Raw genomic sequence first — 23,331 nt, 5'->3', positions numbered from 1 at the left:
CCTTCTGTGGATCTAAGCAGCAAATACAGTTTCACAAAAACAGGTTTCACAGTCCATTTCAATCCATAATCTGGTTTTCATTCCACAGTGTCATCTATTACTTAATTGGTCTAATTGTTTAATTAGCTAGATACATGTAAACACCTGTCCAGGCCCTGGGGTATTTTATTAGCAAGTGCACCTCGAATCAAATGCACCTTTAGACCATCAACTGTAAAATACCTCGTGATATATTGAGTAATTAATTAGACGAATGATGTAACTGAGACCCGCATACACAGGGCCCTGCAGGAATCGAGATTAAAGGACTTACTTTGGTGTTACTTTGTTCTTTGTTATCTGGAGGAGAGCGTGGATGTCTTGTCTCTTGCGGGGTCGCTGGACAATGAGGCTGTCAGCATGACAGGCGTCTGGTAGCGGCGGGGCACTGTGACGTCACTGTGCATACACGCAATGACCTCATCGTCTGGCCACAGTCCGTCACCTGCGTCTGTAACGTCGCCGCACTTATGGCTGACCGCTATCGGCCCGTCTGTGAACATGAACACCCCGGGCCCTGGGCCACGAAGTACGGTGTCCATATCAGGACATCACTCCTCGTCAATAGTGGCGCCTCACTTAGTTTTGCCATCCAGCTGTCAGTTTTCACTCAGCATCACCCGTCACATGCTGACATAGGCCCCGTGGCCGCGGAAGAGACGTGCGGGCCCAAACCTGTCCGCCTGCAGGCCCTACGCGCTGACTCAACTCGGACTGATCTGCGCCTTTATTAAACAGATGCGCCGATTGAGATTTGTATAGAGTCGCACCAATGAATCCCTACCTACATTATTAAAGCTCTGTTGTCACATTTTCTTTGGGGTGAATATTAAAGATCTTTTTAAATGCAGGATCTTTGGCTTTAGTGACCCTTCCTGGTTTGTGTTCCCCCTATAGAACTGTCCCAGAGAACCACAACACCCAGCAGCCACCGCTCCCAGGTAAGCGGCACTAATAGCATTATGAATAAAAGAGGAACAAGACCCACCTCCCTCACTACAATAAAACGGTCTCTTGGTGTTTATTCTGCCATCCCACCACATATGGACACCGATAATAACACTAATAATGTGTCTTACATGCGCTGGTGTTTCATTGTCATTTGGAGTGACAAGATGCTGAAACGTGATGAGAGGTTATAGACCATGTGACCATTCTGCAGACCCCTTGTGTGACGTCACCTCAATCAGGCCAGTAAAAGGGGGGGCATGAAATCCAGCAACACATGTTTGGCAACACTTTGTTCTTTATTAGTGTAAAGAGCAGAACTGAGCAGTAGAGACATCCTCCTCTGTCATCATTGCCCATCCACGCCTCTCTCAGGAACGACGCCTCGCGCAGTCGGCGTCGGACACACGCCAGGAGGCCCGCTCTCAGTCTGGCGCCGCCGTCTCTCCGGTGAAGCCGGTGAAGCAACGCTGCAGAGGAGCATCGCTTTCCAGCGTCCGCTGAGCCGCTTCACACCGGAGCTGCCGCGCCTGCATTGGGAGAGGAAGCAGGTCACGGGTGCGGTGTTTTGAGAGATTATACACTAATTTAACAGTGTGTTATTGTGACAGACGGTCAGACAGTCTAGTAAACACTCTGACCCCTCAATTACGGCTCTGCTGAAACACAAAACGTGGCCCTCTCATTGATAATCTTTGCACTGCTTTAATTGATACAAATGACACTCGATGAGAAGTAACATTTACACGCACGTTGTTTTTCGAAGAACCATTCACTGCCTCATTTAAAACAGACTCACAATGACACACTAGCACAGGATTGCTCCACACTGCCAGATTAAACTCACGGCCTCCATGTCTTGCCACGCCGCAGCCTGCTCCTCCTGCGCTGAGCCCCGCGGTGCTCTCCGGCGCTCTTGCACCGCCTGGACGTGTGCGCGGACTCGCTGCTCCAGCTCTCCAGCGGCCCTGACACACAACCCAGACTCGTCATAATGGGAAGCAGGTTTATTCTTGGCTCTATAGAGCCAGTTTCAATTACAGGGTCAGGAGAAGGCAGCTGTTCAAATATATCCACCAGGGGTCACAAAAACATACAATAATCATGTCAGGTTTTTGTTTTTATATGCATTTACTGTAGAATACGACATATTAACAAATGCTGAAGCGTTCCAATGCATGTATGTGCCTGAGCACAGGTATGCTGCAGTACACACTAATCCACAGCTCTCTTCCCTGTCCTCAGAGGGAAAACCCGGGGCTCTGATCTGTAAAGACTCATATACAGACCATTTCAAAAGGGTTTATTACTCTGACAGTCACCTCTCCTGTGAAGATCTCTCTGTCCTGCGATTCTGTGTGCTCGCCCCCGGCCCCTGGATGTTCAGATGCATGCGTCCGTGAAGCTCCGGATGCGTTGCATAGGGTGCACTTTTCACCACCTGGAGAGGGAACCTCAGACAATTATCTATACAAATGATGATAAAACTTGATGTTATAGAGCCTTTAAAACAAGAGCGTCAAATCACTTCACAGGCCGATGCAACAAAACAAACCCCCCCAAATAAATGACAAGGCAAGAGGGGAAGCTCACACACGGGTCGTTCTGAAAAGAGATTTAAAAGTGGCAATGTGTTCTCATGTCTCCCTCACTGAGGCACGTTGGGATGAATAACGCTGAAAACCTGAGACGAGTGAATTGTGAAAGACGATCAATAATTGCAATGTGAATATTCGGAATGGAATGAAGACAATCGAACACTCTGTTCTAGAAGGAACAGTGTGATTGCACAGCACCGACACACGTCTTTTCATTTTGTTGCACGTAAGCACAAATCTGACAAAGTTCATGAAAAACAATGAGATAAAGTAATAGCGTTTGGTAAGAGAGGCATTTGTAAACCAGTTACAGTGCTAGGTGTGTAATTAGAATGATGTGTAGCTTAGCAAATTACTGTGTTCTTACCCATAGCTCAGTTCCCCCATACCAATTCTAATTGATTTAGCACGGAGAGTGTTTAATTACTAATCGGATTGCCTGCCACAGACTTGTGTTACAGCACCACCTGGTGTTTGAAAAGAATCAAACTCTGGTGCCTAAATAGGAAAAAAGATAGACGCACATATACTTATACAAAGATCAAATGTTCAGTCTTTTAACAGTCTTTAACAGAAGACAGAGAGATATATATGAATATTGACCTCGTCTCTTCTTCCGGGGCCCTCTCTCCCCTGTTTGTGTTCCCGCTCTCTTTTCTCTTGCATCGATTTCGTCTGTGCCCTCCAATCTCTCAGCAGCTCTTGATCCCTGAAAGGAAGAGACGCAAACTGAGGCTCGTTCTGAGTGGAAACACGGCTGCTTATTAGGATAACTAATTACGAGACGGAGAAACTTCAACTTCAGGGAATGTCCTACTGAGAGACTGAGGACCTGAACCTTTTCACCCTGGAACAGAGGAGACTACGTGGGGACTTGGTCCAAGTCTTCAAAATCATGAAAGGCATCGACCACATCAAACCAGAGGAGCTTTTCCAGATCAGCAGGGACACACGCACCCGGGACACAAATGGAAATTGGGCTTCAAGGCATTCAGGACAGAAAACAGGAGACACTTCTTCACACAGAGAGGCGTCACAATCTGAACAAACTCCCCAGCGATGAGGCTGAAGAGACAATTTGGGAACATTCAAAAACAGACTGGATAGGATCCTTGATCACTGAGTTATTAATGGACACCAAACGACCACGATGGGGTGAATGGCCTCCTCTCGATTGGACACTGTCTTAGGTTTTATGTTCATTTTGGAGATTAAACCACGATCGTAACAGAACAACGTTAAACTAGACATTGCTCCTTGCTTTTCAAAGCAACTTATGGGTTTTATTTTTACATACCCCCCATCTACTGCTTTGGTTTGTGGAAACAACATACAGATCTCTCAGTTTCTGGCACTTCGGCAAAGGCACTGAGCCCTGTGCCACGACACAGCCCAGCTTTCTGAAACTGCAAGGAGGTCAAAATAACTACCTCACCTGCGACACAATCTAAAGTCATGATGCACCATTACAGATTACACACTGGCTGTGCCAGAAATGAAGACACTAACAAAAATGTATAGGAAAACACAACTAACATATCGTTTAGACAATAGTAAAAGAAAATGCATTTCCTTTATTCTTCTTATAGTTTCCAATCTACTTGGAGAACAGCTGGCTAGCTCTAATCCTAGTCCTGAACAACACTATACATGTATAGCCTGTATCTGTCGAGTATAGACGCACATTCTGTACACACCACACCACAGCACTGCTTCCAGACAGAGAATCAATACAACTGTTCAGACACTGACAGAAATGCTGTTCATGGAGGTTTTTGCAGCGGACTGTAATCTGAGTAGGAGGAGATCTACTTAAATATGCGCAGCCTCTTCAACTGATATGCAAATTTGCCCAAAACTAAAACAAAACACAAATCCTAGGAACACCTGGCATTTGGGAACAGTGCTGTAACACACCTTGCCAAAGTGGAGCTGTATGGTGCTATTTCACTGTAACTATTGCCAATCCCTACTAAATACACAGACACACTCACTTCCTCCTCTGCTCCAGTACGGCCTGTCTTTCTTTACGCTCCTTCAGGGCAGCCAGTCTGAGCTCCTCGCTTTTCCTTCGACCCTGTAGGCCACGTGGTGGGAGCTCTGGGAACGTACCCTTAAACGCGTCCTTTTTCCTGAAAGGATATACCATGTGAGTCCGAGTTTTCTTTATTTCCCAGCCAAACATCCTGCCTCCGTAATGTGACTTTTGCCCGCATCATTCTTATTAAAATAAAATTAAAATAACGTACACAGATTAAAATCTTAACACAAAAAAGTGAAAAAGACTGTGGCTTTCATTATACTCTACCCCACCGTACACACACTATTGGTTCTATACAGTACCTATACAGCATGTATTTCTTTTTGAAACGGCTGCTCTCTCACGTGAAACTGCCCTGCTCCATTTACCTCGGAGTGACTCGGCTTCTGGGGCCGCCATCGCTGTCCGTGGCCGTGGGATGTGACGGGCGCAGGGTCTCGTGGGAGACGGCGTCCCCGATATCGGCCTCTTCCATCCGCCGCAACTCCTGCTTCAGCTCCTCGAACCGCTGCCGTTCCCGGTCGCTCGCCCACTCTTCAGAAACATCGAGACTGTGTGCCAGCTCTGTCAGCTGCAGCTTCTCAACCGGGGGAACCTCTGTAAACATGACTCAGCCCGATTACACTTTATTAAATCAGTAGATTAGCTTTACAAGTATAACATGTAAATGCGAAAGCAACATTACAGACCCAGTGTCATCTCTTATCTCAATTTTGTACTCTAAGCCTGTAGCTCAGGAATGAACCCTGTAACAGAAATAAAGCTGGGAACTGCATAACTGAAATGAAAACAATGTCTGATCTACACAAAGGGATTCAATGGATATGAAATTATGTTATATGAGGTTTTGGGCACATACTAAATAGATTATTTTCTCTAAGAAGTTTTATTCTAGAAGTATTCCAATGCAATATACTCTTGCAAAGTTTGATCACTAAAGGAGGTAGACAACTTGACACAAAAAAGCATCGCAATGCTCTGTGGCGCTGCACTTGTGCCACCCCTTCACAAAAAGTCTCTTACCCACCAAGGGTTTCTGAATACAGAGGACACGACTAAGTGGATCTGGTTCTCTTCATTCGGGAGCGCTAATAGGGAGCTCAGACTGAGATTATTGATCGTTGTGTACATCTAAAAATATTTCAGACGAGCGGGAAGCCAGCGATATGGTACTCGCTCCACTGAACTGAGAGCAGGAGGAGGATCTGTTCCTGTGATGATTCAGTCTACCGGCACAACAGAGAGAAAATAAACAGACCCGACACGAAACCATACCTTGCTCAGAATCTCGTACATCGACAGGTTTGTCAGCCATCTTGCTCCTCAGGAAGCTCAGGATAGAGTGCAGGCCTTGATGCACAACGTCTTGAGGAGGGAATTCAATAGGACAGTGTCTCAAGCTCAGCGCCCTAAGCGTGTTCACATTACCTTAAACCAAACAGAGGAAAACATGCATTTAATTCCAGTGTTACTATGTAAACCATTTCAAAGTACAGTCTCACATAGAATACACTGTGTTTACGTCCATCTGAGATTACGGAAAAACGTCTGAAATGGAAGCAAATGCAAGTTTAACAATAAAATCTATTTTTTTTACTTATCTTTCTAATAAAAACAATGGATTTGCAACTCACCCAACTCTACTGGCAGTTCTTTAATAGGATTCCCTTCCAACAGTAATGTTTTCAGACACCTCAAAGTAAATGATAAGTACATTAGTATTATACGAGACATTTAGAATGGACATATAAAAATATCCCAGTGATGCAATTATGACAATACCAGCCTGATCGCTCACAGACAAGACACTGTTCTATCGCAGTGATGGACTCACTGATGTGACCATCGCTGGCACGATTACACACAACTAGAGATATTCATCTGCATTGATTAAGGCTGCTCATCTGGATGCTTTAGAGGAGGGGTTTTCAAACCGGTCCTGCAGTACCCCCTGCCCTGCTGGTTTTTGTTCCAACTGAGGTCTTAATTGTTTAATTGAATCCTTAATTGACCTAACAAAGCAATATAGCATTGAATTAAGTAATTAAGACCTAGGTTGGAACAAAAACCAGAAGGGCAGGGGGCACTCCAGGACCGGTTTGAAAACCCCTGATTTAGAGAATGCCAAGATAATTGGTCACAATGTGTTATTGTCTCTATTTTGACAGGAAAAACTGCAGCTGAACTGCTGTATAAAACAATCAACAAGCACAAGTATGAGGCTGAATTAAATCTCCATATCGTACTTATTGATGACTATAGATAGATGTACGCACCTGTGCTGCCCGATTTCCGACGGCAGGCGAGTAATTTTGTTATTCCTCACATCCAGCCAGACCAGATGCGATAAACTGCTGAAAAGATGCTCGGGAACAGAGCTCAGTTCATTGCCTCTGAGGTATAAATGCTTGAAACAAGAACAGACAGAGCATTGAAAACGTGGCTTCAGGAGAAGTGCCTCACACTGACCGTGTCTCAGTCTGGCTGAATAAAGCAATCCTATGACTGTGTGTTACAGCCTGGGCCTGCAGCAGCCCCTACCCTGCTGGCTTTGCTCCAGGCGAGCTCTTAATTACTTAATTGAACCCTTAATTGAACCAATCGTTTGCTGACATTTGACTTTTTAAATTGTGTAACTGATAACAAGTCGGTTCATTAAAAATAGAAGTTCCTCACACAATGTTATACTTAAAAGCCCAACTGTTTAAATATTTTAAAGGAAATGGGTTAAATTAAGGGTTAAATTAAGTAATTAAGAGCTCGTTTGGAACAGACACCAGCAGGGTAGGGGCTCCTCTGGGACAGGGCTGGGAATCAATCAATCAATCAATCAAAACCATTATTTATGAAGGTAAACCTGGAATAAATTTACTGGCACTCCATCACTACACTGTGTAACTAAGGAGGTTTGAACCAATAGTTAATTTGCAAAAACAACTTACTTTTATCCTTGACATCTTCAGAACATCCTCTGACACACACTGGAGGCTCTTCCTGCTTAAATCTAGCGTGTCTGAAGGCAGGCTGTCCTTCATGGTGTCTTCTCCAGGTTCTCGCCACATTGGACACTTCTCAATCAAGTGGGCTCGTCAACGTCCTCACGCACACGTCAATCCCACGCCTACGTCATCACGCACGCACGTTATCAGACTGTCCTGTAAACACAGGGCGCAGCATGGCGAGTTACCGCTGTAAACACGGGAACTGGACACAAGCGCACACAGCCGACTGACATCACGGGAACTGTGCGTTTCAGACGCGGGGTACACAAGACCTGGATAAAACACCAAGCATAAAGCCTACCCACAGCAACACCCGAGGTATGGGACTGTATTCCGCGTGTCCGTCTTCCTCGTCTTATTTTGCAGCCTTTGAAAGGCATCCGCACTGTGGTTCCCGCACGATGCGTGTCTTGTGGTTACGAGCGTGTCCGTCCACGGCGTGCGGGGCCTGGTTTCCATGGCGACCGCCCCGCACCGCGAAACAGAACTACGGGGCGCCGAGAGGACCAAAACAGACGAGTCTCTGCCCCGACTCGACCAGGTCCCGTACACAGCAGGGCTTTTAAGCATAACATTGTATAAGGAACTTCTCTTTTAATGAACCAACTTTTTATCAGTTACACACTTCTTATCATTCAGGAAATGATTGGTTAAATCGAAGGGCTCAATTAAGTAACCGAGATCTCGGCTGGCACAAAACACATGACTAAGCGTAACATCATTAGCCTGCATATATCTGAACTAGTCATCAAGCGTTTTATTCCTGGCAGTAACTTACTTGGTGCAAAAATGAATACATGAGAAACAGCACGCAGTCTGAACCGTAAACCTGAATGAGAGCATGCATGTGGAAAGCGGTGTGTGCATTAACTGAGGCAGACCAGCAGAGATGAGCACGTCAGTTTGAATTACATTTCTTATTTTAAACGGTAACAGATGTATTAAACGGCCTGTGCTATATATGTAAAAAGCCTATATGGCAGCAGACACGTTCCTGAGCACACAAAATGCCCCCACAGTCAAGCGCAATATGTAAGACCACTGGGAACACACAATCACAGATCAAAGGTTTCTTGATTGATTCACATGCATTTGCATGAAGAATGAGTTACCTCTGCGTGGACTGTCATTGCTCGGCACATTCATGCTCAGTGACTTTTCACTGTTAGCAAATCTGCCCGGTGTAATGAACACAGGCAGTGTATCTGAAATCAGGAAAAGTCTTGTCTTGGCTCTGGAGATGCTTGTAACCTTGACAACAATACTTTCATTTTAATGTCTCCATAACAACAGACAATATGTTTCCACACAGCTCCTTCATCGCAGGGGGAGATGCAGCTCGGAGGCTCTGCCAGGGTCCAGCACAGCGCATATTTCATTAGAAAACGCTGTCAGTAAGCGACAGCACTTACAAATCAATAGCGGCATACACCACCATGTTCAGCTAAAATGAATTCACAAATAAATGCACAACTACAGTCCCCAGCAGAATGTGCCTGTAAAGTGTTAACATTTCCCCACTTCTTCTCCTCCAAGATCTGGCGCCACCTATCTCTGCTGAAAGCCGCACAATGTTCAGTTAGGTAATACAGCACTGACACACAGAGATGGCAAACCTCTGCTGGTCCACACAGGCGAGCACACATCTGATCACAGCTCGGCTGCTGCTGTGAAGAGATCCTGAATGGGGGGATGAACACCCTGCTCACCAGTGAACATCAGCGCATCTGAGCCGAGACAAGGGGTCATACGAAATTAAAGGCGTCTCTGCTCTTGTACAGAGACCCCTTTGAAATCATACCACAACCTTAGCCAGATTTGTGTTTCTTGTATTATTATTTTAATTATTATTATTCACCCGTAAGGTCTTCATTCACCACAGAGTAGCCTACATGGGGACAACACTTTGGTGATGGTTGGGTTGCAGCAATGTTATTTCTAACCGTGTACTGCACAGCCCTGTTAGTGCTTTACGAAGTGAGGAATGCTATCTGAGCTCCCGCATCAATGTTTCACTGGGGCAAGTGGAAAAAAAGGATGGGAGCCAACAGTTCTTCCAAGAGACCGGTGTTTGATGAAAAGGAAGATGGTGAGTACATGTTACACCTTCACCTAGGGCTAGTTTGCATCACAATTCATGTCTCTGTTGCTTTGGCATCTGCAGGAAATAGAAAGTAGCGCACGGACAGTTTTGCTCCAAAGGTGTGTCAGCCTGAAAGTGGTTGGATAAAAAACAGGAGACGGCATCCTCAACTCTACTTTCTTTTGCACAGTTTCTAGCTGTGCACAGCATTTCTGAAATACTCTGTAAACGACTGCTATATAATGTATGCCGACATTGTTGATTTTTAGGTATACTTTGAATCAATTAAAAAATAAAATACATGCTCATCTTTATATTCAACGAAGAGTAAGTCTGTCACAGTTTCTCAATATGAGGAACTCCATCAACTTTCGAATAGAAACATTATTACATAACCATGTAACACAACCTTGGTAAATAATTAAGAACCTTATCTTTTCTGTAAAATACAGTAAATGGATGCAATGACCATTAGTGGTCATTGTAACTATGATTCCTCAGCACTGCTCACAGTTTAAACAAAACTAAACCCATTAAATATGATCTATGTTGACAATCGGAACACCAGTGTCTAAAAAATACATATTAATTGCCGTAAATGCGAACCTAATGAGTAGTAAATTGCCTAGGCTGAAGGGGAGCAGTAGTTAAATGTTTACTTGCTATCCACACAAAAAGTCACAGTGGAGACAAAAGCTTTAACCAAATGCCTGGGGTTTTAAAACAGCACATTTATAGGTTTCTCATGACACACATGCACTGGTTGCGATAGAGCAGAAACAAATTGTGCTTCAAAATATGAATGCTAGCACTAGATCAGGCTGTCAGTGGGGAGTGGAGCATTGTCTTTGTACTGAGACTTCTGACTTCACTCACAACACGTGTATCGTGGACAGATGTCTGCTGCAGTGTGTCTATCCCTTACAAATTCATTCCTTTTTTTCTATTTTCTATATTTTCTTCTCACCCATTCATTCCTTTCTTTACTGTCCAAGATTCCAAAAGTACGTTTCATTTTTAGTCTTGTTTCTCTGCTTGCCCGATAAAAGAACCAACTGTCCTCTTAGAAATTAGAGATATAGTTATCACTAAATGTAGTTAATGTGACCTTACATGGTGAAACTTTCCTTACTATTGAAAAAGGTATAAAGCTGCACATATAGAAAACAAAATGTGCTTTACAATAGCCTTTCGGATTATTTTAAAAACATTAGTTATGGGGCTTGCAGAGGATAAACAAATCAATTAGTGCAGAATTATACATTAATAAAGCATGACTATGTATGAGAACAATATATCATTTTATTACTGATGCCCTGTTTATCGTTACTGCATGAGAATTAGTGGATGTCAGTTAATAAATATGTATATGTGTTTTACTAAACAAAGGTAGCCCATTTTGAACTGCCACAGGTTTTGGACCGATATGGATAAACTCTAAAATCTTTCCAAAGTAGGTCAACCCACCCAGGAATTATAGATTCCAGTTTGCAGGATCTAATCCAGCCATTGATGGTGTACCCAGCTAATACTGGAAAAACCTGACCCACTTTAGATGTGTTATGGTTCCTTTGCCACATTTTAGTGCACCGTATTAAACAAATGTAAACGTCTGTTTTTAAAACATGATTGTACTCTGTGGTCCTTGGAAATAGTCCCTGGAATTGGTCCCTGTGGTCCCTGTGACTTCTTCGGTCAACCTCGTTGCGTTTGCTTAAATTACATCCGACCTGCTGTTGTGTTGTTTTCCTAGTGTATTTGTAGTGCTGTTCCTTCCTGGAGGGCAACACATAGAGCGCAAAATGGACAGATCTCTTTGCACTGCAGTGTGATTTCTTAAAAACAAGAAAACTCACAGTCCTCTCAGTGTCTGCTGCTGAAGATCCAGGAATGTCAGATTTTATGGGTCACTGACACATCTGGATGCAATTTCCCCAAACTGAGAGCAGTCCTATTGAAGCCCTAATATGGACAAAAGGACACAGCATCCCAGTGGCAGTACCCTATCTTAAAACGATTACAAAAATAGCAGGCATTACAAGGTTGTAGTAATAATCAACTGTTGTTGTGTCTTAGAATACAGAAATACATCCATTAGTTTGTTTTTTCCTCAGGTTGTTAGCTTTCAAGTGACTGCCTGCGATTCTCATTCTTCAAATGTGAATGTTCCTGTAGATTAAATGCAATAGTGTTGTGTAATTAACCATGAGGTGGAGATATAACATGTCACCCAGAGAGCTTCAGTGCTGTATGAACTGAAGAGCGTCAGGCCGACACGGATGCTGTTTATCAGGCCGAGGGAGTCTTGCTGTCTGCGCTCGCCCTCTGCTTTGTGGCTCGGTGGATATTTCCGCCCAGTGTTTGGTCGTGTACTCAGTCCAAGGCCACTGATGCCCTGCTTTTACGTCACATGCCTTCTTCTATCTCTGTGCTGACAGGCCCTGCTGGCCATTACACAAAAGCACTTTCCCCTTGTGGTTCAAAACAACCTGATCAGGAGCAGGAGCTTTAATTTAACCACACCAGCAATTACTAGTGCGTCTAGGAGCTCCTTGTGAAAGCTGGTGTATGATCTTGTCAAGAAAGCAGAGCACTAATGCTTCACAACATTTGTGCGACGGGTGTGCCCTGTTCAACACTACCCAGGGACTGTAGGCAACAGTTCACTCGCAGTTATCTTGTATGCAATTAAAAATAAAGATTTATCGTGAGCAAAACCAAAAATTTCAAAACAAAACCTTGCGAGCTTCGATTAAATCCGCTGCACTTTCCAGAGTGGTTTTTTCTTTGGTGTGTTAAAGGTTGTTTATATATTCAGTCGGGGCTATACGTATAGCCGGCCTCGCTAAAATGAGGGAAAAAAACGATATGCATTGAAGAGAGACCTCAAAGGTAATTAATTAATATGAAATAAGACAGGATACAGTGTCTGGTGGATCTCCATAATTTTAGAAACGAAGTATGAAGCTGTTTCCCTAACCACATTAGTCCGTCTCCTGCCTCGCTCAGACGGTTTGAGTTTCTGCCCCCTGCCTTCAGCTCTCCTGGGGCGCTTGGGTAACATGTGACCTGCATTAGACCCACATATTAAATAACGTGGGATCACTTCGGCCCAGGAGAGTGTGAACTCTTCTCATATCATTAATAAATTGTCAAGCACACCTTTGACCTTTGAATGTTAATCAGTGGACGTAGTATTCTCCGTAGAGATTTTACATTTCCTCTGGTGGACTACAATATGCATTTTTGCCCTTTATTATATGATCTGTCTCCAGTTATCCAACACGTATAATACTTTATGAAAATAAATGTAGTCAGACTACATCATGAAAGGCAGCAGAGATGCACACCTCTTATCTCTGTTGAAGGCAGAAGGCTCGGTACTGCTGAACCAGTTTTGTAATAAAAATGAAATGCAACCAAAGAGCAGAAGTGTTTTAAAGCAAAATTAAGAAAAAAGACATCTCTCAAAACTGATATAACAATACCAATAACAACAATTACAATGCCTTTCATTAATTCTTTACCACACACACAATTTTTGCATCAAGGAGTGGAAAGTAAGATCAATTCTAAGAGATATTTTTGGGAATTGTCCTCCTTATTGCGTTCAGATCAAATTGCAGTCTGCCTAGCCTTCCAGAAATTATATCAGTCCGCTTTTAGGAAACCAGCATATGGCATACATTAGGCAGTAATATTATAGTATCACTTGGCAGGAAGACTACTGATATAATCTAGTTGTCAGTTTTATGTCCTAGAGTGGTGCCAAATGGCTGATTTAGCAGATAGCTTGATTAATGCTATGAAAAAAATACCTAATTGATTTGGGTACTTTACTTTCTCTGCAAACATACTACATATAATCCCTTTGAATGGGACATATCCAAGAGTGGATTATGGAGCTAGTTTGTGTTTTCTGAAAATAAACGAACGTGAACAATGAAGACGACTGTAACTTACACCCATCGGCTCATTTCCCCGACCCTCGCTTTTCCATCTAATGGCTGAGAAGGGATAGTTTTACAATTACTGTATTGTAGTACAACACGGTGATTGTCTTAATCTCTCTCAAGGAATGGTGATCTGTGATTGTGACATATACAGAATGAGGGGTAGCTATGCAAATAAACTGAAGGAGGCAGAGAGAAAGCAGCGGTGACCTTAAAAACTGTGAACGTACTCAACTTTTCACCCTCAAGAATGAACACAATGAAAGCCATTGTGAGGGAGTGTTAGAGTGTGGTGGTGAAGTTAAAGTCTTGGGTTGATTAAATATGTGCATTGGATGTGTGATATCATGCCTGGAGTCTGTGCAGCTGGGATTGCTAACAAGGGGGACAACTTTGGTTAGAAAAATCTGCCAGCAAACCACGTACCCTGATGCATTTTCTTTTGAGGTGGTTATTATTATTATTTTCCATATCTATACTTCAATTTTCTGTTACTTCCTTTCTTATTAGTATTTCAGTAGGGTTCTCCGTGTGGCGCCATATGTTTGACCACTAATATGTGCATATTTATATCCCGCCTCATAAAATATTTGTATAGCTGTATTCGACAAACCGAGCTTCATATTAAAGGCAGTCAGAACGTGCCTGTGCAGAATATTGAGGCACTCGGGCTCTTCTCCCGGCATCTTAATAATGCTATCACTTAAGAGACATGCCTTGGACTGCATCATGTGCTCCCCGCTGTGTGTTATACATGGCCTAGGAATTAGAAAGTGTCTATCCAGGAGGTGACTGGATCTCCAGGAGCTTCACACTTTCTCAGTGGTCTCACCTACAAGCCAGAGAAGATGCTGGAACAGCTCTGTCTCATAGCGAACACCAGTGGCTCACAACCAGAGTATAACACTTCTTCTGAATCATCCTGTTCGAATGAAAATAAGATGCTGAATATGTTTTAGGCCATTTGGGAAGCACTGAATTAGTAGAATTGATGAATGTCAATGGTGAAAGCATACAAGCTGAATGTATAGCGTCCTATAACCTCAAGTGAAAGAGTACAGCTCATCGCAGGACAAATCCTAGGACTATCTGGATGAGCAGAAGAAATAAACTTAGAACTTGTGGTGGAAATGTGGAGGAGTGGCACAAACAGCTAGAAAGATGATTTAAGTAAAACAATAAAGAACAATGAAAGCAATTACATAATACACATCATGCACACCAACGACAAGCACATTCTTATCCGGGGATTTAGAGGAGATGTTTTGAGTGCTACCTGCTTGAGTGGCCAGTGTCAGATTGTGAAATGTTCACAGTGCTGGCAGGACAAGATAAGGATATGCAGGGATGGCAATTGATGTCAACACAGCGGGTCATTATTGTAGCTGTCAGAGTGCGGTTTCACACACAACCGACGGGCTGGGGAGTCTACACAATCCATAACTGTCCGTCTCTGCTTTTTCTGTTCGTTGATTTGAAGTTTTGGCTTTTTAAAATAACAATAATGATGATGAGAAAGGTTAAGGTCTTGGGATTTATAATTCTCATAATTGTATCAAGAAGCACATTGGTTTAGCAAATATGAGTATAAAATAATTGTTTTTTAATTTGTACAGTAATACACACTGTGTGGTCTATAAAAATGTAACCTTCATACCATCTAAGAAGCTTTTGATATGATTGAGTCAAGCACCAGTAGCTGTAGGTGGGAGGGAGTTGAGTGGTGGTGGTGAATGTATTAATTTATTTATATGCTTCAGATCAGAATCCGATACTGTATTTTGATAAGCTTTTAATAAAAAACAAGTCCCTGGGTAACAAGGAATGCCAATTTCAAATCTCTGACTGGCTCTTAACATCTGGTTTATCAGATGAGAATTGTGTTCGTTGTGTGGTTCAGCTATTCTTAGCGAGAAGATTCTTGATGTTAGCTGCCAAGATTATTTTAGGAACTTAATGGTAGATTAAGTCTATAGTTTTCTGTAGGAATTCAGGAATAAAGAAATCTGGGAGCACAAAGAACTGCTTTGTGAATATTCATTTGCCTCTTAAAAATGTGCAATTGATTTCATTTTCATAATTCACACCATAAAGAAAGTGTGACAATTTAGGGCAGTGTATATCTTCTGCATGAAGTATAATAAGCCATCGCCACTTAACTGCAAAGTAAAAAGCTTTATTATGTTTACTAATTTCAAACTGTCAGCAGACATTCTGCAGCATTAAGGAGATTTGAGTTTTCTTGAATTTTGGTTTAACAAGTTTCAAATCTTTTGTTATTTCAGATGTTTCTCTCTCCCTGATGCAAAAGTCACTGTCAACATTTGCATTGATTATTTTCACACTGTTAATTTCCTATCGCGGTTAGATAACTCGGGCAATATGGAATGGCTCCTATGAAAGGAAATATGTATACCGACACACATCGTGTAAATACAAAACAATAAGCCGAAGTACAATTGAAAATAGCCATTAGTCTTGCTTTTCTTAAATAATGCCACCCTTCCATGTTTTCAATTACCACTTTTATCTACACCCCAGTGTAGGCCAGTGACACGTGCAAGTATTTAAATCAGTTACAACATGAAAACTACATTGAAATCTACAAATGCTGTTCTTTCAATATCTAGCTTTTCACAGAGGCTGCAGTCTTCTCTAGTGAGTAAATCTTACAGTAGGACGCTGTAAACACACCGTAACACTGATCTTCAGCCATTTGCCTTCTCTGTCTTTCTACTGTGCAGCTTGTAGGTCTTGAACTTCTGCCAGAGAGCCTAGCACTCACACAGAGTGGTGTTTGTGTGTTGTCCCCTTGCAGGCTCAGTAAAACACTTAACTTTATACCGGCTATGAGAGAACATAGCAGGAGGTACGCTCTTGTATCCGCATTGCTGCATCGAGTAAATAAGAGAGATTTTGCCCTATGGAAAAAACGGTCTTCCCTGCTCGGACACTGCAGAGTTGTGCATCATCACCATAATAACAATAACAATTACTTTTGTTAAAAAGGGGGAATTAATGTAAGTGCTTTCTTTTCAACACAAGTCGGAGCACTTGCATCTAAATATTAATACAATCGATTGGATTTTCTCCATGTTCACTCAGCATGCAGTCGAGCAACATTTCTCGGAGCTTGCATAGTTTAACATAATCTTACAGTCTACTTACATCATTTGTTTTATATCACGGTACACCGGACTACACTTGACCATATGTGTTTCCCACAGTTTAGAAAATGGTAAAACCACTGCAGTCCATCACTGCTTTAGACCTGTAGTTGCAAGGGAAGATTCATTGGTATGTAAAGCAATTGAATTCTGTCAAGAATGGGAGAAAGGCATTTCCACCTCAGCTTAGTGATTTGCGGTTTCCCTCTCTGGAAATCACCTGTCTCAGCTCTTTTATATCCGTAAAGACTTATCTTGTATGGCGACTGCAGTTATATAAAAATATATATATGTGCTCTTGAATATTTTCTGATTCTTTAAGAAATGTACCCTGTTTTTGTACCATAAGGCTGGACTTTGTACTGTTCTCCTGTTGGGTGTTCAAATTATTTGGCAGTTTCCTTAGAAATGATGATAACTCATTAATCTTTAGCAGGGCGATTCACAGGATTTAAACTTGTTGAAAAATGACATGCAAAATGTATGTTGTGTGAATTACAGAAGAAACAGTCCGTGATTGGAGCAAACATTAACAGACTTTCTGTGAAACGAGAATATCTGCTGTAGAAACAAAAAAACAGGTCCTCTTGTTTCATAGCCTTGGTGATAGAAATGTACAGTCAATAACTTTCTGGTTAATCATGAACATATATTGGAATACATTTACCAACAATGTTATTGAGGTATTATTTTGTAGCATATTTGTGTGTGTGTGTGTGTGTGTGTGTGTGTGTGTGTGTGTGTGTATGTGTGTTTGTCTGCTTGTGCAAGTGTGTAGGTTAATACAAAACTCAATTGCGACCCAGTTTGTAGTTGGAATGATCAGTTAATTCAGGTGCAAAAAGGAATAGGCATATCTAAACTGATATTTAAGTAGTACATGTATATATCAGTCTAAAAGTTTTTTAATCAAAGAGACCAGCCAAATTAGACTTTCGTCTGTGGTCTGAAGGATCAAGGGTTTGGACTGCTCCTGTTTTAAAATTCTTTCTGATATCATATTAACTTTCTTCCCGTCTTAAGAAATACGCCATTACCGCATTTCTGTTACTACTGGGTGGAATTCTGGATGTTCCCTTCTTTACTAATATTTTTTTATCTTAATTTCTCCCGCCAGCACAAAAACAAAATGTTCCCCCATCTGTACAGTGTGGTAGCTATGAGTTGATTGATCTCTAAGAGAAATGCCCTGTTAGATTTGCCTCTACCCACTGATTTGAAAAATTAGCAAAAAAAGATGGGCAATTTATTATTTTGGAGAGTTGATGCACGTAATGGTTGGCCTTTAAGAAAGACAGCTTGGGGTGAGTTACACAACAGGCTCTGCCGGTTCACAGACATCCATTTACCAAAGAAGTGGAAAAAACTTATTTAGCTCGTAACCCTCAGAACATGAAATAATTCCCTATTAATTAGACATATTAGCCGAATGAAAATGCTCTATGTCTATTACGTTTATTTATAGTGTATGGTATTCATTACTTTTGCAGGGACAAACTTTTTCCATCATTATGGTGAATGTAAAAAGAACACACATTTTCAGCTGTAATACTTTCCACAAAAAATGAACAAAATACATGTAATTAGAGCTATATATAGTTTTTACACCTATTTGCGAAAGCATACCTGTTTACATATGACAAATGAAACTGAGACAAATATGCTGCCCATGTAGTTTTGAAAATGACAATACATTGTGGTGCTGTGTCGGGCGGGGCACAAAATGGCCGCTTTCAAGGGCACTGCATTTCCCAGAAGCCCCTGGGGGATGATTCTGCTTAGAAGCACCTGACCTGCAGGACTACCCTGATAGGCCAGCTGGATGAGAGGATGGGAGGATGGGAGGATGAACAATAGAGTGAGGTAGAAAGATGCATACTTGTAACTGTTGGCCATGTGTTTAGATGCTTTTATTCAGATTTTTTTTAATTTAGATTTGACTTGCCGGCACACTGTATATAATAAATATCACATCCTTTCCCAACATCCCTGCCTCTGTTGTTTGCTTAGACACGCGTCTCTATGAGCGTCTGAAGAATCATATTTGGCACATCGATATGATGTAATATTAATATGCTCTTGTGTTAATTTGTAAAGCATCCTCCATTAATTTCCATACTAATGTTTTTTGCTAGAAACATACATTATCATTGTTTTTATAATTTGCTATGTGGGAGACTTGCTGTTGAGATACTTTATTCAGCCTACAACGTGCTCTTCACCTCTGACTAAACAAAATGCACGATGTAATGCCTTCCCACAGCTCAGTGTAGGGTTTTCACAGTGATACTGCTGCTGGTCCCAGTAAACCACTTTATCAGCATAGCTCTCTGTTTCTGAATTGCATGTGGAGGTGTTGTCGGAGAATAAAATAGTCCTAACCGTTTTCGATGAGCAAATGTAAATAAATCTCGAGATTTAAGTACAGTATTAATGTTCAGCAAAGTCAGCTTCACTCCTCTAGATATATCTGAGGTGCCAATATGAGGTGACCAGAGAGAGGGAATAATAATAGTGCATTCTTTTGACAAGAATTACTTTGAAGCTTGAACCCAATACTGAGCAAATGTAGGCTATAGATTACCCTTCAATCAAAGGTTATTTACTCTGGGAACTTGTGTTACATCCTTGGGGGTGTGCAACTTTATTGTGTGCATATCTCGGTCACGACAGTTAGAAATATAGATAATTTAGTATATGGCCATAAGATACCCATATACATTATTAATAAGTGAAAACTGTATGAATAAATGATATGCTAATGTTCACACGGTCAGTATGAATCACTGTAAATGAGTGATGTCAGCGAAGATAATGCACAAACCTTGAGCGGCGGCAGTGATGTGTTGGGCGTTTAGCAAGAGGCAAATTTCCATGGTTACACAGCGCTCTCGTGGGCTCTCTCCGCTCAGTCGAGGTTTCTGAGACTTACCTTGAGCTCGCCACCGTCAGCGGTAAACAGCTGCGTAATTTTTGTTTAACAGAAGGTCCCATTCAAACGAACCTTTGTGCTGAAGGGCAGGAGAGAGAGGCTCGGTTAACTGAGCCAGTATGTGAGCTGATTCAAAAGCCTTTTAATGAACTGTCCCCACAGCCCCCTCCGTGCTGCACAGTGGAGATGACATTCTTCTTGACATGAGCTTCACTGTCTTTGTGTGTGCCAGATATGCCACCGATCTGCGTGCATAAGAGGGAGGGCTGGAAAAGCATCTGAATTTCTGTCAGGTCAATCAGGGCCGTGTTTTGTGGTTGAAACTTTTAGGAGATGTAGGTTAAAAAAATGAAATGTCAAGAAGAACGTCATATACAGACGTGCTCAAATTTGTTGGTACCCTTACAGCTCATTGAAATAATGCTTCATTCCTCCTGAAAAGTGATGAAATTAAAAGCTATTGCATCATGTATACTTGCATGCCTTTGGTGTGTCATAGAATAAAGCAAATAAGCTGTGAAAAGAGATTAATTATTGCTCACTCTACAAAGATATTCTAAAATGGCCTGGACACATTTGTTGGTACCCCTTAGAAAAGATAATAAATAATTGGATTATAGTGATATTCCAAAGTAATTAGTTGCTTTAATTAGTATCACACATGTCTCCAATCTTGTACTCAGTCATTCAGCCTATTTCAATGGAGGACAGTAGTCACTGTGCCGTTTGGTATCACTGTGTGCATCACACTGAACATGGACCAGAGAAAGCAAAGGAGAAAACTGTCTGAGGAGATCAAAAAGAAAATCACAGACAAGCATGGTAAAGGTAAAGCTACAAGACCATCTCCAAGCAGCTTGATGTTCCTGTGACAATAGTTGCAAATATTATTAAGAAGTTCAAGGTCCATGGAACTGTAGCCAGCCTCCCTGGGCACGGCTGCAAGAGGAACATCGACCCCAGATTGAACAGAAGGACAGTGCGAATGGCAGAAAAAGAACCAAGGATAACTGCCAAAGAGATACAAGCTGAACTCCAAGGTGAAGGTACGTCCGTTTCTGATCGCACCATCTGTTGCTTTCTGAGTGAAAGTGGCCTCCATGGAAGAAGACCCAGGAGGACTGTTTTTTTTTTAAAGAAAGCCAGACTGGAATTTGCTAAAATGCATATTGACAAGCCATAAATCCTTCTGGGAGAATGTCCTTTGGACAGATGAGTCAAAACTGGCTTTTTGGCAAGTCACATCAGCTCTATGTTTGCAGATGAAAAAATGAAGCTTTCAAAGAAAATAACACCATACCTACAGTGAAGCATGGAGGAGGCGCGGTTATGTTTTGGGCTGCTTTGCTGCGCCTGGCACAGGGTGCCTTGAATCTGTGCAGGGCACAATGAAATGTCAAGACTATTAAGGCATTCTGGAGCGAAATGTCCTGCCCAGTATCAGAAAGCTCTGTCTCAGTCGCAGGTCATAGGTCCTCCAACAGGATAATGACCCAAAACACACAGCTAACAGCACCCAAGAATGGATGAGAACAAAACATTGGACTGTCCTGAAGTGGCCTTCTATGAGTCCTGATCTGAATCCTATCGAACATCTATGGAAAGACCTGAAACTTGCGGTCTGGAGAAGGCACCCATCAAACCTGAGACAGCTGCAGCAGTTTGCTCAGGAAGAGTGGGCCAAACTACCTGTTAACAAGTGCAGAAGACTCATTGAGAGCTACAGAAAACGTTCGATTGCAGTGATTGCCTCTAAAGGTTGTGCAACAAAATATTGGGTTGAGGGTCCCATCATTTTTGTCCATGCCATTTTCATTTGTTTTATTATTTACAATATTATGTTGAAAAACAAAATCAAAAGCAAAGTCTGATTTCTATTAAATATGGAATAAACAATGGTGGTACTTCAAGTTATTTCAGAGGAAATTGTGCATTCTTCATTTTTTGTGGAGGGGTACCAACAAATTTGAGCACGTCTGTATAATGTGAAATATGGGGGCTGATCTGTTTCGCTTACCGAGCTTAGATGCAAATGGACTCTACGGCAGAATCCATAGCTGACACACAAGTCTTTGACTGAATGGTTAACAGAGCACAAAATCCAAAGTCTTTGACTGGCCATCTTAATCTCCAGATCTCAGTCAATAAATTACTCATATTCTTAGCAGACACCCTTATCCAGGGTGACTTACAATTGTTACAGTATATCACATTATTTTTACATTTTACCCATTTAAACAGCTGGGCATTTACTGGAGCACTCTAGGTAAAGTACCTTGCTCAAGGGTACAACAGCAGTGCCCCCACCTGGGATTGAACCCACAACCCTCCACTCCAGAGCCCTAACCACTACTGCACACTACTGCCCATAAAGTACACAGAAAATGAGTCTACAAAAAGCAGTCGCATGAAGTCACATAACCTGGTGGTTGTTTTTAATTTGTGTAAAAAGGCTGCCTTTGCTGCTAAAACAACATCTAGTCACACTTCACCGAGAGTGTGAATAAATTAGATTACCGTTGACTGTTTACCGTCTTTACTGTTTAAATGTGTCCTTATTAGTACAAGCCCAATTAATGTGACATGAGCTGTCTGCCCACCTCGGCCCCTCGGTCGGCGCAGGGTCCTGACCTGAAGTCTCGGCATGGCTCCCAGGCTTTGCTTATTTTGACTGCAGTCACCACACCGGAGGCCCGCAGTGGCAGTCTTTGAACTCTCCTTCTCTAAAGCTAATTGACCGTGACCACTGGCTTTCAGACTAAGTAGGAAACTCCTCATTATGGAAGTGTTTGGTATACAAGTTTGCACTCCAGATGTACTCACAGCCCAGCGGTATTTCTTCGCTGCTTACTGAAACCGACAAGGTTTTCCATTTCTTTGCTTTTTTTAACAATTCGTTTTTGAGTGAGCAATTGTTGAGTCGTGTTGTGATTAAACCTAATTGTACAGAATAAAATCCTAAAGTAACAATTCTGAGCTTATTATATTTTTAATTGCCAATTAAGCATTTGTGGTATTTGTTTAATGATTAACCCTTTGCATGCAGGGTCAGCGCAAGGGTAAGTGACACTCTAGGTGAACTGGGCTCACACTACAGCCTCATCTGTCGCCCATACTGTATAACCACTATTGTACTACTACATCTCTACTCCATGTGTATGTTTGTCAGTCTGCCTGTGCGTGCTGGCTTCTGCTTTCTACTACTACTATGTAGCGTAAGGTACACTTATAAATTTCAATTAAAGAAGTGAATTTATAGTATCACCTTATCACGAATCCTGGAATCTTGTAGAACTCAATTTCTGTAATAATTGGACGCAGACACCAATTCCAAAGATATAAATTGTCAAATTTATTCAAAAACAAAGACTAAATGTAGCACTGCACTAATTATACAAAAGGGAAAAACTAATTAAAATTCAACTCTAGATCAACAAATCAAAGACAAATCACTTCCGTGACCAAATCAAAGACCATGGGATCGCATAAGATGACACAAATCGATAAACAAAAAAGGTTATAAACACATTGACTACAATACCGGTTAGTAAGACGAAGGTGAGTCTCT

The 23,331-nt window shown here is 41.9% G+C and overlaps 2 protein-coding genes across 6 annotated transcripts in view; one reads left to right on the top strand and one right to left on the bottom strand.

The window, feature by feature from the left end:
* Positions 1 to 1,267: 1,267 nt before the first annotated feature.
* Positions 1,268 to 8,081, bottom strand: LOC136716332 (leucine-rich repeat-containing protein 27). Of its 4 annotated transcripts, none has more exons than XM_066693952.1 (11): positions 7,930 to 8,081; positions 7,569 to 7,781; positions 6,903 to 7,033; positions 6,261 to 6,319; positions 5,902 to 6,054; positions 4,995 to 5,223; positions 4,580 to 4,717; positions 3,189 to 3,294; positions 2,310 to 2,428; positions 1,835 to 1,955; positions 1,268 to 1,517 (listed from the first exon to the last, which is right to left on the bottom strand). In XM_066693952.1, exons 2-11 carry the CDS (start codon positions 7,686 to 7,688, stop codon positions 1,413 to 1,415), a joined length of 1,281 nt encoding a protein of 426 aa, XP_066550049.1. In that variant the 5' UTR covers positions 7,689 to 7,781; positions 7,930 to 8,081; the 3' UTR covers positions 1,268 to 1,412. The 4 variants fall into 4 exon arrangements, with proteins under 4 accessions (XP_066550049.1, XP_066550048.1, XP_066550050.1 ...); XM_066693951.1 differs by having other exon boundaries at positions 7,934 to 8,081; XM_066693953.1 differs by lacking the exons at positions 4,580 to 4,717; positions 7,930 to 8,081 and having other exon boundaries at positions 7,569 to 7,794.
* The window catches only part of stk32c (serine/threonine kinase 32C), a 58,914-nt gene continuing 43,409 nt past the window's right edge, over positions 7,827 to 23,331 (top strand). The window contains exon 1 of one of the 2 annotated variants that reach the window (XM_066693950.1): positions 7,827 to 7,946. Coding sequence is in view for 1 of the 2 variants with exons in the window: in XM_066693949.1 (XP_066550046.1) it covers positions 9,636 to 9,717 (82 nt within the window). In the remaining variant the exon portion in view is untranslated. Of the gene's footprint in view, positions 7,947 to 9,204; positions 9,718 to 23,331 lie in introns of those variants that run through there. The other variant, XM_066693949.1, reaches the window with a different exon arrangement.

The sequence above is a fragment of the Amia ocellicauda genome, chromosome 20, assembly GCF_036373705.1.
Source record: "Amia ocellicauda isolate fAmiCal2 chromosome 20, fAmiCal2.hap1, whole genome shotgun sequence".
NCBI lineage: Eukaryota > Metazoa > Chordata > Actinopteri > Amiiformes > Amiidae > Amia > Amia ocellicauda.
Note: the sequence above shows the minus strand (reverse complement) of the source record. Positions and strands in the feature narration are given on the sequence as shown.